General features: G+C 53.6%; 4 protein-coding genes across 4 annotated transcripts; 3 read left to right on the forward strand and 1 right to left on the reverse strand.

Moving 5' to 3' along the window:
• Positions 1–77: 77 nt before the first annotated feature.
• QC763_602000 (uncharacterized protein) lies at positions 78–3,359 on the forward strand. Its single transcript, XM_062914051.1, has 6 exons — positions 78–388; positions 448–614; positions 712–1,284; positions 1,401–1,719; positions 1,945–3,186; positions 3,280–3,359. Exons 1-5 carry the CDS (start codon positions 196–198, stop codon positions 2,313–2,315), a joined length of 1,623 nt encoding a protein of 540 aa, XP_062762886.1. The 5' UTR covers positions 78–195; the 3' UTR covers positions 2,316–3,186; positions 3,280–3,359.
• Positions 3,360–4,544: 1,185 nt separating this feature from the next.
• QC763_601996 (uncharacterized protein) lies at positions 4,545–5,261 on the reverse strand (the record flags this gene model as incomplete). Its single annotated transcript, XM_062914050.1, has 2 exons — positions 4,545–4,918; positions 5,201–5,261. The coding sequence occupies 2 exons, from the start codon at positions 5,259–5,261 to the stop codon at positions 4,545–4,547; spliced, it is 435 nt and encodes a 144-aa protein (XP_062762887.1).
• Positions 5,262–7,580: 2,319 nt separating this feature from the next.
• On the forward strand, positions 7,581–7,983 carry QC763_601993 (uncharacterized protein; the record flags this gene model as incomplete). The annotated part of the gene is made up of 2 exons (XM_062914049.1): positions 7,581–7,774; positions 7,851–7,983. The coding sequence occupies 2 exons, from the start codon at positions 7,581–7,583 to the stop codon at positions 7,981–7,983; spliced, it is 327 nt and encodes a 108-aa protein (XP_062762888.1).
• A 76-nt stretch (positions 7,984–8,059) lies between these two features.
• Positions 8,060–13,242, forward strand: QC763_601990 (uncharacterized protein). Its single transcript, XM_062914048.1, has 2 exons — positions 8,060–10,359; positions 10,415–13,242. The coding sequence occupies exons 1-2, from the start codon at positions 10,187–10,189 to the stop codon at positions 12,615–12,617; spliced, it is 2,376 nt and encodes a 791-aa protein (XP_062762889.1). The 5' UTR covers positions 8,060–10,186; the 3' UTR covers positions 12,618–13,242.
• The last annotated feature ends 1,408 nt before the right edge of the window (positions 13,243–14,650 follow it).

Here is a 14,650-nt window from a genome sequence, read left to right on the forward strand (position 1 = left end):
CTCCACCGAACTCCCCCAGGTGCCAGGATCTTGGTTGGCGCCTCGACTCCACCTCCCCGCCTTGTGGCTGTGCCTCTCACTCAGGCACTCTCACCCACTCCCTGAAGCGTACTGAAGCAGAGCCTCTCGAGTTAACGGCCGACGACAGTAAACAAACATCTCGCTGTGCGACACCGTCAGCGCGTTTCATCAAACATGACCGAAATCGTAATGAGCCAGACACCGCCGATTCTGCATGGCCCTTCAGAAAAGGAACGGAAATATGATCGTCAGCTTCGCCTATGGGCTGCCAGTGGCCAAGCTGCCCTCGAGTCAGCCAATATCTTGCTGGTGAACTCTGGCCCTGGCACAGTGGGTGTTGAGACTTTGAAGAACCTGGTGTTGCCAGGTACGTTTACTCGCTCTTATATCTCATGGTATGAGTTTGAAGCTAACATATGTATCCAGGAATTGGTCGCTTTGCCATTTATGATGAAGCCAGGGTCGAGGAAGCAGACTTGGGCGTCAACTTCTTTCTGGATGAGGACAGCCTGGGAAAGCTGAGGTCAGAGGGTCTCACAGGACATCTGTTGGAGTTGAACCCAGAGGTCCAGGGTGACTGGTATCCGAATGAGGTAGGTGGACTCATCCGTGACTCTCAGTCAGTTATCACGCTGTAAGTGTGAGCTCTCATCACACAACTATACTCACATACGGTGGTGGTGAATATAGAATGTCAAGACTTTAGACTCCCTCCTCACGTGTTCCCCCGTCTTCACAACCATCATATATACACACCCCATCACACCAGAGAACCTCTCGCTTCTGGAATCACATGGGCAACAACACCAAACCCCGCTGGTGGCGATACACTCCGCTGGCTTCTACTCTTACTTCCGCATCAACCTCCCAGGAGCTTTCCCCATCGTCGATACACATCCAGACGAGACAGCCACGACAGACCTTCGCCTCCTCAACCCATGGTCTGAGTTGGCTGTGTTCGCGGAGGAGCTAACGAAGAACATTGATGATCTGTCTGACTTCGAGCATGGTCATCTGCCTTATGTCGTGATATTGCTCCACTATCTTGAGAGATGGAAAGCGGAGCACGATGGCAGCTACCCCTCAACCTACAAGGAGAAGACCGAGTTTCGTCGGATAGTCCAGGGCGCGGCGAGAACCCAGAATGCCGAGGGTGGCGAAGAGAACTTTGATGAAGCGGCTGCTGCCGTGCTCAAGACCCTTGTGGTGCCATCACTACCGTCGGGGTTGAATGAGATCTTCGAATACGAGCGCACAAACCCAGTAAGTCACAACCTTGGTTGGAGAGATGGGCCACCCCTCTTTCGTGATGGTGTCGTCGTCGACAGCTACCCCTCTTTGATGAACGTGTCAGGCAGATGCTGACGAGGCTGTCCCAGGCGGAGCAAAAGTCCGGGTTCTGGGTGATCGCCGACGCGGTCAAGGCCTTCTACGAGAAGCACAAGTGCTTACCCCTCCCGGGGAAAGTCCCTGACATGAAGGCCCAGTCCAAGGTGTACATTCAGCTCCAGAATATCTACAAGGCAAAGGCACGCAAGGATGCTGCTGAGATCTTGGAAACCGTCCAAGCCACGGCCGGTGGCCAGACCATCGATCCCGCAGAAGTGGACCTCTTCTGCAAGAACGCAGCCTTTGTCAAGCTCATCAACGCAACGACGGGGAAGATCAGCAGGGCAGATCGCTTGAAGGAGGTAGCAGGTGAGTTCCCACAATATTCCCCATTCCCGTCCGTGGTTGTCGTCGAGGACGACATACCCCTCCCCATATTGGCCACTCCAGACGTCCATTGGGCGTGCGGAGGGGCAAGGTCATGAGACGAGGAGGGGTGTGACAGGAACGAGGAAATTCGTACGAAGAAAGAAACGAGAGAAAAAGAAAGGCTGGCTGACAATAGAGTGCCATTTTCGCCACTCACTTTTACAGCCCAAGAGTTTCGTAACGACGAGCAAGCCGAAATGACCCTCCAGCCACTCTCGCTTCTCCCAATTTATCTCGCCATGCAGGCAACAACCCACCAAGTTGAGACAGAAGACGGCCGCGGCTGGCCTAGACAAGAGGAGGTATTGGCAAGGGTAGCCAAGATGGTGCCCGGGGCAGAAGAGAACGAGAGGGTTCGCCAAGCGGTGGAGGAGGTGGCTCGCGCCGAGGGGGGCGAGCTGCACAATGTTGCTGCGCTGACGGGGGGGATGGTGGCGCAGGAGATGATCAAGATTATTACTAAGCAGTATATCCCTATTGATAATACTTGCTTATTTGACGGCATTAGCAGCCGGTGCCAGATCCTTCGCCTATAGGGTATCGGGGAAGGAGGGCGGGATGTATTATGGGGAGCAGGGGATCAGCAACAGGTGATGGGGGAGGTGGATCAGCAGCAGGAAATTGAAGGGGTAGTGGTGGTAATGGATGGTGATGATGATGGGGTGATGGTGAAAGAGGCAAGAGGGAAGAAGAGAAGGGGGGGTGAGCTGGAGCTTGTGGATATGGGTAGGGAAAGGGAAGCGCCGGCGTTGCGGCTGGCGAAAAAAACTGGAGGAGAAGGAGCCTGAAGGGGGTGCTAGCCGGCCTGGGCTTGCTGGGCTCGCCAGTAGGGAACTCAAGGGAGACGCCTGCTTCTTGTGTGAGGAGGATGAGGAGGAGGAGACATGATTGGATCTGGGCTTCCCTTTCCTGCTTGGTGAGGTGCTGGATATGGGGAGTGAAGGGCAGGCTGAGAATAGAAATCAAGGGAAACGAGGGGAAGGAAGGGTGTATCTGCCGTCATCATAGAGTACTCTATAGAATGGGGAGAACAGAACAGAAGAGCAGAGCAGAGCTAAATAACGTCAGGGACCCTCATATGGTGGCCAGGCCAAGAAATTATTGTGGTATCCTGATAAGGAAGTGGTTGGCTGATAGATGGATGATAAGCAGCAGCAGTTTCAACGATCGTGTTTGGCCATGAGCTGTTTGCATCATCGCATGTCTGTTCTGTAAGTACCCGTCAGCCAGTCAGTCGGGTTCGTCACCCAGTTAGAATCTCACATTTGTTTTCGTCTTTGGATCAGGCTGATATCAAACAAAATGACAATGACGACGCGGTTGGTGTGTTGTGTGTGTGTTTCATTGGAGGTTTTTCTTTTCGGCATTGAAGGGTAGCTGTTCCGATGGAATATCCCGCTTGGCTAGGTACATGTGTTTGTTGGGCTTTTTATGCAAAATTCAGGTACGGATAGCTGCTTATGCAGGGTGGTTTTCTAATTCTTTTGCACATCACACTAGATACCAAGACACCGTAGCTACGCTTTTCTTCCATTCGTTCTATTCCGTTTTAGTACTTGGTGTTTGGGGTCATGTTGGGGAAAATGAAGGGACTTGCTCCTGGTGGAGATTGGAGATTGGAGAGAGAGAGAGAGAGAAAGTTGGGGTATGACGATACCCAAATGGGTGATAGTTTTGTGGAAGAGACAAGTCGAGTGATATGTTGGGTCTGCTCCATCTAAAAAATGATGTTTTTGTTTGTTTGTGAAAGCTACTCTGCCTTGTTGCTGTCAATGTCATCGTCAGTGTGTCTCGTTTGTGTCTTTGCTTATACATATATGCATGTATCTGTAGGTAGGCAGAGATGCAAGGCAACAAGCAAGTAACCAGCAGCAGCATAGTCACCGTTTTGTCTCTTTTCAGCTGGCTACCCTTCCCCAAAATGAACAAAAATTGTGGGTTTGGGAGACTGGATTCACTGCTTTGGTAATAGTCTGACAGACTTTTCTGGCAGGCGTAGTATCCTGGGCCGCCTTTTTTGGGATCGTCATCGTCGAATCTGGCGTGGTGTCTGGCATCTTGTTGAGTACTACACCAGCCAATGGGACCAGTTCGTTTTCAGGCATCCTCTTCAGCCTTCCCGTTTTTCGATGCAGACCTGGTAAACCAGGTTAGGTCACCCGGTTTTGCAGATACCTTCTGCTTCCCTTGATTCCCTCTGTAAACAGTACGGGTACAACGCAACCCGCTCGGCTGCTGTCGTTTGGGCTCAGGGGATGAGAAAAACGAGCAATTCAGAAGAGAGAAAAAAATCTGGAAGTAGTACTAATGCAGACTGCAATTGGTAGCTTGCCATGGCATGGCATGGCACATGTATGGTATATGCAAAATGCAGCTACTGTCTGCAGCAAGCCAAAGACTGTTGCGACCAAGATTTCAGCCATTTCTCACCCACATATTTCTTTTCGGACCGCAGAGCCTGGGTGGCACCCTTTCGTTTCTGCTTCTGGTTGGAGAGTGGGCCACTGAAAGGCAGCTCATGTGTATGTAAGCATGCGCCGGCCCTGCGTGTCGGCCTCGTTTGTCGATGTTGTCTGTATGTATGTCCGCACGTGCATGCTCAGCGTCTAGCCCAACCTGATGTAGCGAGAGAGTGGTTGTAAACGAAAATTTTCGGCTGAACCTCAGCATGTAGGACCTGAGGCGATGCCTCTGGCGCTGCCCCATCTGAACCAGATGTCGAGGCAAGTTGGTGAGGAATATTGTGTCCTTTGGTCTTGCTGTGTTCACCTCAGACTACCAGAGAATATGGAAGCCGAAGCCGCTTTTCCGGTCCTCATGATGGCCCGGTGGGTGGGAAGTGAGGTTGTGAGACATGCTTCTGGCACGATGTCGACGTTCTGGTCCTGAAATCTCCGAGTAGGAGGTGAGGGAATTGATGTAAGCCACAGAAACCAGGTGACTTCGACCTCATGTTGTGCGGCCTGAGAATGAGAGTGAAATCTGGGGATGGCGGTGGGCGGTATCGAAGCCACAATTCTGGGGTGACCTTGCTGAGCCCGTCTTGCCAACCCTGTCGTCTGGCGGACCGCTGTAGCGGTTATTCCGAGGGCCATCCGGAAGTCTGGCGTGAGGAGGCCGATGGGAAAGGTGTAACTCACTACATTAGCTGCATATCAAGAGCTGGCCCTGTCATGAAGTTGCTCTTGGCGCCCATGTCAAGTTTGACAGATGGAGCACGAACTAGCATACCTGTTAGAGGTGTGGCAGCATGCATCAGCCTCGCTTGCAAGATGCGAGATGTCAGTTGTCAGAGGCTGCGGGATATAGGAAGAAAAAGCAGGAATATTCCAGCAAGAAGTGTAAAACTCAAACAGAAGCGGGAGTAAAATGATGTAGGGGTCAACAATGGAGATAAGTAGACATAGGTTTGACCACTGACAGGTCTTGATGGTGTAAGTACACGCGTACGTTGATATGACTCTATCAGTCCAGGGGTGCATTATGTTTTGATCGGCCAAACAACCTGTTCGGCACCGTGTCATGCAAAAAACTGGGCACATGGAAATGCGTAGGGGCAGTGATGTTTAGGTGATACAGGCACGGCATCGCGCAACTAGGACAAGGCCAGGACGGGAAAGATAGAAGTTGGTCCTGGAATTTCCAAACTTGTTCTTCCGGCCGGCGACAGGAGCAGATGCGATAGGTTCGTGCTGTGTCCCGGCCGCCTTGTTGGATGACCTCGGTACGTTTTGTGGTTTTGAAACCGGTATAGCTTGTAGCTGGTTCCCCGCGAATTCATGTCCGTAGCACATCGCATGTGCAGAGACAACCTGAGTGGAAGTGTCCGGCTCCGCGGCGATACCAACCCGCCCACCCGTCGTGTCGTCAGGTGCCATGCGGAGCATGCCCGCCCCATGCCATGACTGACCGCAACTTAGGATTTGATGCCGACCACAGCCGCGGCATGTGTTGCTACGAGCCTCATCGATATCGCCGCGACAGCTCATGGCGATGGTTGATCAATGCGGTGACTACACCACGGCGTCTCAGTTGTGGTTGACCCCTCCATCACCTCGAAGAAGAGGGTGGGCAGGAAAATAGAACGAAGGCATGGACACGGGATCCGAGAAAGGAAATCCAGACACCCATCGGTCACTGACGGCTAGAGATGGGATTGGGATAGTGAATGGCATGGCCAAATTAATTCAGAACAGCCGAGTTAATATCGACGATTCTGCGCTGTCCACTGAGACGGCCATGAGTGATAATTGCTGCATTCCTGCTCCTTCTCCTCCTTCCTTCTCTGATGGTCTGACCAACACTGGATGAGATCAGTCGGCTCCTGCAATCTTGATCGGGGAAGGGTGAAGGTGTAAGGTGTCTGTGCGGTGCTATCTCCGGCGTTAAGAGCAGGGTAAAAGTCGACTAGACTCGTCGAGACTGGCGGTTAATATGACGTGAACCCAACGGCGGTGATGTTTGGTCGTGCTGATTTGCTTCTCGCACGAGTGGATGTTTGTGGGGAAGAGCCGGTGTGTTAAGCCACATCTGGGTTGGCGTGCGCCACCGCTCGAGCTTAAGTCAGAGGGTTAAGCACCCTTGTAGACAGGTCCGATGAGACATCCACCAACCTTCATTGATGATGCTGCACACCTAGCTGTGTTTGGCATGTGTCACCGACGAAGGATAATGAGCAGTTGACAGGTCCCCTACGCTAGAGAGATCGAGACTCTCGTCGTCGATGTGGAGGTTGTGGCACCAAATCTATACGAGTGCAACCGCAAAGAATGACCACGTTGGGCCAATATGTTTGATGCCAGGAATAGAGTCATCACTGAGGAGATCGACGACTGGACCTGACTGAATGGGCAAGACACAGGCGCACATGGCCCTCGATCAGGAAAGACGAAAAGAGGGAAGAGACAGCAACGACAAGCAGCCGACGACGACGCTAGGCTTGCTTTGCCGACATTCCAGGCGGTGCTGCACCTCTGATTGGCTGACGAGAATGTGGGGAAATAACGTTGGCTGCCGGCCTTCGGCGCCTTGGCGGCTGTTTGAACTGCACTCTTGCGAAGCTCACAGAGATCTCGCTCTGCAGTAATCATCAGAGAAAAGAGGGTGTGCTGGTGAGGCAGGGATCTTGCGAACGGTAAGTCACCGTCAACTACTGCAACACACAAACGGAGACGCGCACGTGGAATTCACCGTCCAAAAGCGCCACAGGGTTTCACTGGGAGATCGCCTTGAGTTCAGGAGAAACAGGCCGACCACCCGGAAATCGGACAGCTCACCTCGCACTCGCCTTTGCTCTCACTGATGAGCAAGACATTATTCTCTCGCTCGCTCATGCACGACATCTCGGTTGCTTCTCGCCAGCACAGCACAAGATCAAGACAGCAGCATATTACTGCATATCGGATAGGCCGTTAATTTTGTCTGGTCTTGCTTACAACCTAAGCCTACAGCTGAAGCTTCGTCATGCTATTCTAGAAGACCGCCTTTTTATTCCGCATGAAGAGCACGGATGTCGATGCCCAGTTCCTAACCTAACCCGCAACAAGGAAATGTCAAGTCTCAGGTGGTGGTGATGCCCTGAGCTCGAGCTAGTGGTTACACTAACAATCCTCCCGCACTGACATACCACGCTGTGTTATGGTGTAGTACAAGGGTCGTCGCTTGCTTTTCCGACCCCCTCGTCGATTCCGGCTGCTCGGCCGCGGCACAGCCGGTAATTAGAGACAGGGCAGGCTGCCCAATGCGACAGCAACTGTTCAAGGACCTCATCAAGTTCAGCTTTTCACTAGGGTCGACCAGAAATGTTGAGATGGGATATCTCGATCCCCCAAGAGATATCAACACAAGAACCATTGATGAGGTCCTCGTCAAAGGCGAAATCGCGGGAGCAAGCGGCTGCAGAGGACAAGGCGGCTGCGGCGAACTGGCCAAGGGGTCCACAAGAAAGACGGCAACGGCGACGGGAACAAAAGAGAAGCGCTAATCGTGGTACCTTGTGTGTATGCTGGAGGTACAATGTTCCAGCAGGATAACCGCCTTGACATGCCGTACCAGGGTACTTACACAACCAGCCCCATATCCACGCTCGCAGTCGAGAGGACCGGCGGGGCAAGTCATAGACGCATGCTCCGTTCGCCAGCCATCACCGCTCTCAGCCCGTACGACTGGTCAGTCGATAGGACCATGGCCGGTACCGCGCGGTGATGGAGCTGGGCGATGACGAGAGAGTGGGCTTTTACAGAGCACATGCATATATGCTATGCTGACTGCGTACGGCTCAGTTCTTCCCAACATGGCAACCAACACCGTCTAGATATTAAGCCTCGCAGGCTCTCAGTCATGTGTCTCGTCCATCAGCTGGGAAATCGCCACAGGCCATCTATTTACCGCATTTTTTTTCTCCTCAGCTCTCAGAAGCGAACGGCGCCGTCGTCTTCGTGTCGCCGCTGAAGGTGGATTCGCTTTGCTAACAGCACCTTCTAGTTCACACTCACCGCATGCTCAATGTTTGGTTCAGGTGCTATCGGGAAGGGTCCTCATAGGCGATGAAATTTGCTACTGTCGCATGCACCGTATTTTCACCTGGCCGAGGCGGGCCAGACTGCCAGATCTTTAGAGGCTATCTGCGAGTATCCGAAGCTCATACAACACTACTGGAAGAAGAGCATTATCGTGCGGCTGCTGCTATCCTCCGCTCCGTTTCCTCTTCCACCAGATCCAGCAGAGCTCAGGGGTTTGGGTCGAGTCGAACCTGTGGAGGACCTCCCCTCCATTGACCCCTGTCTGCCCTGATCAGAGAAGGAAAGCGGGCAGATCCCTGGGCATCAACCGTTGCGGGCGGCCGAACGCCAATCAGCTCTTCTGGACTTGGCATATCTCCACCAAACCAACGGCGCCGTTCTTCAGGGCACAGACTGGCGTCTTAGAAGAGGGGGAGTGTGCCTGGGGCCGACGGGCCCTCTTTCCAACCCTCCCCCAACTTCAAGTTTTTTTTTCTCTTGCTACGGATCATTTTCTCCAAATCCCTAGCTCCTCCTCCTGGTTGACACACGCCCCTAGTTATTAAGGGGTGCTATTAACAACAGGTCGGTGGATGTTTTGGCCCAGCCTAGTGACGGCCTTCCCGAGCATACTAGTCCTCTCATCTCGCTCTTGTTATACTAGCTGTCCAGGAACACGGCAGAATCATGCTTCCCGGCGCGGCGATATGGGACGAAATCTCCACATCCTGTGACGTTGCACAGTTTCTGCGAGCAATTAGCTAGCTACCTATGTTGCGCTGCTGTTGTTCAACTCGTCAGGCATCGGCACCAGATGCCACAGGAGACTGTGCCGGACTGGGGGGGTGCAACATCATCAGGAAAGACGGCTGCTGTGCCTCGATGGCAAGCCGCTGTACAACGAAAAAGATGGAAAACCCACGTGCAGCAATAAGCATTCATGGTTGACGTGCAGCAGTACACAGTTACAACTCATGCACCCCGATCCCAGCGTGAAACGACACCACCACAACGAGCAGAGGGATTCGCTGGTATTGGCTCTGAGCTAATGCTCCCCAGACTCTGCCCCAGATTCTTCCCCAGACCGACCTACGGTTTCTCCAAAAAATCGCCCTCCCCCTTCCGCAGGTACCTCTTCTCGGACCGGCTGGCTGGCGTGACCTCTGTTGGGCATGATATTAATATGGGCCGTCCAGGTACTGCGGCTCGGTCATGCCTGATTGGTGATGGTTCCCAACTTGTGCCTGGCTAAGCAGCCTCGTCCCCCCCTGGCTATCCCGTTGTCCTCGTGGCTTGACACGGCATTGAGCAGCAACGTCGTCCATTTCGACGGGCTCCTTGCTCACTTCCTACCTCTGACGGAGTCCACTCTATCTCAACCTTACTCGGCAAGCTATACCTGGGGCCCCCATAGCAATGTACAGTACCCTATCGTCCTGCACAAGCGCCCGCTACGCTAGGTAGGGCCTCCCCAGAGCTCTTGGCCCGACTTGACAGGACGTTGCAACGTCGAACAAGCTTCTCCACACCACGGGTCCAAGGAAGGCGGCCTCGAAAGCCGGGGCATGGTCCAAATCTCTGCTCTCCCCACAATGTACCATACCTACAACTCCAGCTGCATGCCATGGAGATATATAAGTCTGCGTCTGCTCCCCATGTTCTCGCCTCTCTTCGTCATTACCCACATCTATCTTTATCCAAGTGGCTACCATTGAGCGCTTCTACCCCAGCTCGTGGTTACTTTCCATCTTTGCCATTGCCACTTACCCCAGCTTCTCGCTTGTAACCGGTACCCGGCGGCGTCCCCGGCATCGCCAACCTGTCGTGCTCATAAATACCGTGTGGCCGTCTGGGTTGCGTCTTCCCCAGAACCACCTTTGGCACTTCACAGCTTTGGACTTTCCAACATGGCTCCATCAATCCCAGTTCCCACCCAGGGTGGCATGTTCCACACCTTCCAAGGCGTCACCCCACGGAAGCAGTCAACAGACTCTCAAGATAGCACAAAGACCAGCTCCACAGGTACAGCCAAGAGGATAACAACACCACATGCTTGTGCCGAGTGCAAGAGACGGAAGATGTAAGTCAGATCAGATCCTCAGACAGGAGGAACATATCTAACCAGGTGTGCTCAGCCGCTGCGATGGTCAACAACCATGTGGCCAATGCCTCTCCAGCCGGGCTCCCAAGAGATGTTTCTACGACAAGCACAGACAAAGAGTGATCCCATCACGCAAGACACTCGAAGCTCTATCACAGTCCCTCGAAGAATGCCGGTCGATCCTGAAGCGGTTATACCCAACACAAGATGTGCAGTCTCTTCTGCCTCTCTCCAGACAAGAACTCCTCAGCCTTCTTGACAGGCCAACAATAGATACTTCGGTCGGCGGCTTACCATCACCACCATTAAACACCAGTCCCATGTCGGACTTGGACTCACCAATGATGCCAAAGACGGAGAACCTGCTCGAGCAGATGCCATCCAGAGACACAGAATGGGACGAGGAGCGAAGAGGAAGAGACCCGATCCCAGCCGAAGCCGACGACATCAACGCTCTTTCGCTCTCAGTAGACCGCCAAACATCCTATCTCGGTGCCTCCTCCATCAAGGCCGCCCTCATGGTCATGCTCAAGGTCCAACCTGGCCTCCGAAACTCCCTCGCAGCCCCATTAAACGGAGTCGAGATGTCCCACAACTACCCAGCTATCCGCCAGAAGCCCACCACCCAAAAGGACCCCCAACGCATCCCATGGTCCTGGAAGGGCCAAACACTCATCGATGCCTACTTCAAACGCATCCACGCTTTCGTTCCAATGCTCGACGAGTCCACCTTCCGCGCTGATTACCTCGAAGGCCAACGAACCGACGCCCCATGGCTCGCTCTGCTCAACATGGTCTTTGCCATGGGTTCCATCGCGGCTATGAAATCGGACGACTACAACCACATCAACTACTACAACCGCGCCATGGAGCACCTTCCCATGGACGCCTTTGGCTCCTCCCACATCGAGACGGTCCAGGCCCTCGCCCTCATCGGAGGTTACTACCTCCACTACATCAACCGGCCCAACATGGCCAACGCCGTCCTCGGCGCCGCCATCCGCATGGCCTCCGCTTTGGGTCTTCACCGTGAGTCCATCACGGTGGGTCTCCCAGGCAGCGACATCATCGCAGCCGAAACCCGCCGCAGAACCTGGTGGTCCCTCTTCTGCCTCGACACATGGGCCACCACCACCATGGGCCGTCCCTCGTTCGGCCGCTGGGGTCCTGCGATCAACATCCGCCCTCCCGAGTTCGGCATCAACGCCAACCGGGATTCATCCCAGCACGCAGGAATCCTCCCTCTGATCGAAAACATTAAATTCTGCAAGATCGCCACTCAAATCCAAGACATGCTCGCCATCACCCCCCTTCTCAGGACAGAAGACCGCTGCGCCATCGACGCCCAGCTCGTAAACTGGTACACCTCCCTCCCTTGGCTCTTGCGGACAACCGACCCCTGCGCGGAACCGCTCTACATGGCCCGCTGCATCATGAAGTGGCGCTACCAAAACTTACGCATGCTCCTCCACCGCCCCGTCCTCCTCTCCCTTGCCTCCTCCGGCCTCAACCCCCATACCCAAGCCTGCGACGCGGACCTCCAAGCCATTGAGACCTGCCGTGAACTCGCCGCGGCCACCATCGAAGACGTCGGCCGTGAATGGACCCGCAACCAAATGAGCGGCTGGAACGCAGTCTGGTTCCTCTACCAAGCAGCCATGGTCCCCCTCGTCTCCGTCTTCTGGCAATGGGGCTCTCCCCGCGTGCCAGAGTGGCTCAAGCAAATCGAGCAAGTCCTCGACCTCCTCGAGGTCATGGAGGAGTGGTCCCTCGCCGCCCGGCGCTCAAGAGAGGTAGTCTGGCGCATGTACGAAGCCTCCCGGGCAGTCCAAGCTCAAGGCGCCGCTGCCCGCTCCCAATCCCCCGCCGGCCTTCACATCACCACCACAGCCGACAGCATCGTCGTCGGCGGCGGAGAAGTTCACATGAGCCCCATTGGTCTCGAGCCAGTCGACGGAATGGGGGGTATGATGGGTCTGCTTGATCAAGGGGGTCTATGGGATCTAGACGGGATGTACTGGGGTGGAAACGGCCCTCAGTCCCCAACACACACTGGAAACCCAGACGACAGCGCCGCCGCCGCCGAGTTTGCCGCTTACGCTGCTGCTCAACAAGCCGCCTCCGCCGCTCATCACCACCACCCCGAGCTGATGCAGCATGTGGACTATGGGATGATGCACCACCACCACGCTGGACATCATCACGTGGGGATGGAGGGCTTTGGGTATGTTCAGTGAGCTAGCTGATTACCTAACAACACCATCTCCCTCCTCCCCGGCTGTATTACAATCCCACCCGGAACATCGGCCCCCTTCATATTCCCCAACGCTACCCTACCGTCACACCCAGTGGCGTCTCAAGCAACTCAAAAAAAAAAGTCTGGGGTAACCGGGCAGTCTGGGGTAAACAGGGATTATTTTCCCCCTTGTTCACTTCTTCTTCGTCGTCATCATTCTATATGACAATTCTTTTTTTTACACCCCAAAATTTTCACTTTATTTCATTACTACTCAAAGCAAATGGAACGGATGGAAACGGATGGAATCGGGGCCGGATATACCATAACTTACTTTTTAACTCTGGAAACGAAATTTGTTGGGGTTGCTTTTTTGCTTTTTTCTCTTGCACATATTTTTTTGTATAAACAATGATGATGAATGAGAGAAAGAGGATGAAGCAGGAAGGTCGGTTGGGGAAAAAGATCGGAAAAAACACACACGCACGCAAATCTCCTACAACAAACAAAACAGGAATTGGGAAAGTTGGAAAGGACAGGACAAGGGAGTTCTTAAATTAGGTTTTGTCTAGGCTTATACCCAATATTCCACTTTTTTACAACACACTTCACCATCATGTCTTTGACTGTTTATTCGCCCTCTTGGGTTTGATGCGATGAGAAACAATAACCATGGGCAAGAACATTGAGTCAAAGGGACACATCGGGCGTTTACTCGGCCCTGTAGAAAATACCCGGAATGACCACTCCCCTATCCCACAACTGATTGGACTCTCACCATCATCACTATTACTTCCCTTGCCCCTCCTAGCCATTCATCTTCCCTCTCTCTCTCACACACAACTCCGTAATTCGAAGGTGATACCTAGCTAGCGAATACATTCCTTCCTTCTTCCCCGCATTCTTCTCTCATGCAACCTTGACGTCCACCATCGAAACATATCCCATCATCAAACACACAGACCCTTCAGCGACTTGGTACAGTATCACTGTGGATATTATGGAAGCGTTCACAAAGGCTTCCAGCCAGGCTTCATCATCCAATAAGAGTCCACCGGTCTTGCACCCCGAAGCCGACATTCCAGAAAGCTTTTACATCTTCTTGGCTACCCTTCGTGTCAGTGTCAAAGTCGCAACATCCGATGGCGACGTGACATGGCTTCTTCAACATACCAGCCATCTTGAGGCAGCATCTTGAAGATCACTACGACCACACACACTGAGAAGACTTCACTTCCGGGAACTACGCTCGTCCGTCTCCGGCTCAGCACCCCTAGATACAATACTACCACCAAGATCATCCGCACTAGGTACTCTCAGCTGTACAGAAGACAACCCGGATGGGCCATATCTGCCGTGTCAGCAATGCGACAAGTCAGTTTCCTCCAGTCTTGGGTGCCTGTATGCTGTACACCTCTGGAAGGGGAGAGGAGGATATGAGGGTCGATCCGCCAAGCACTTGGTAGATGTGGGGAGCATCGTCCTGACAGCTTCACACCACGTGGGAATCCAAAATGCTATCCGGGCAGATTTCGCCTTTTGATGTTAGGCGAAGGGTCAAGAAGGAGCAAAAGATCGACAACTCCCGCCCGTAGTCAACTCAGCCACTTTCTGGGAAAGATCGGTCTCTGTGTGTCACCATCAGTCGCCTCTGGGGGGGACTTTTGGAAGGTATCCGGAAGGACAAAAGAGGTGATCGCCGGTTGGGCTGGTGGCAGGATCAGCCGTCAAGCCGTCTGCTAGACTCAGGGGGAATGTCCTGCCATGCGGTCGGTTGTGTCCCTTGCTGTCTGCATCTGCATCTTCGAGAAAGTCGCTGATGTCGGAGACTGTCGTGCAAAAGTTGGAGTTGGTGGTGGGGCAGATCATCGATCGACTTGGAAAAAGCAAAGGTGACTGGGGGTGAAAACGGTTTCCTGAACGGGGCCCCGTCAGGCCAAAAAAACGGTGTTGTCTCATTGGTTGGCTGAATCTGTCGGGTGTTCGCGTCGAGGATGTTGCTGCAATCTGGAGTGACGGCCCGAAGCGCAGAGG

The sequence above is a fragment of the Podospora pseudopauciseta genome, chromosome 6 (genome assembly GCF_035222475.1).
Source record: "Podospora pseudopauciseta strain CBS 411.78 chromosome 6, whole genome shotgun sequence".
Classification (NCBI taxonomy): Eukaryota; Fungi; Ascomycota; class Sordariomycetes; order Sordariales; family Podosporaceae; genus Podospora; species Podospora pseudopauciseta.

Bases quoted from the DNA above. Each gene is read 5' to 3' on its own strand.
- QC763_602000 (XM_062914051.1), top strand. From the start codon at position 196: ATGACCGAAATCGTAATGAGCCAGACACCGCCGATTCTGCATGGCCCT. The intron at 615-711 runs GTAGGTGGACTC...TGGTGAATATAG, and splicing joins GTGACTGGTATCCGAATGAG to AATGTCAAGACTTTAGACTC. The intron at 1,720-1,944 runs GTGAGTTCCCAC...TCACTTTTACAG, and splicing joins TCGCTTGAAGGAGGTAGCAG to CCCAAGAGTTTCGTAACGAC.
- QC763_601990 (XM_062914048.1), top strand. From the start codon at position 10,187: ATGGCTCCATCAATCCCAGTTCCCACCCAGGGTGGCATGTTCCACACC. The intron at 10,360-10,414 runs GTAAGTCAGATC...AGGTGTGCTCAG, and splicing joins GAGTGCAAGAGACGGAAGAT to CCGCTGCGATGGTCAACAAC.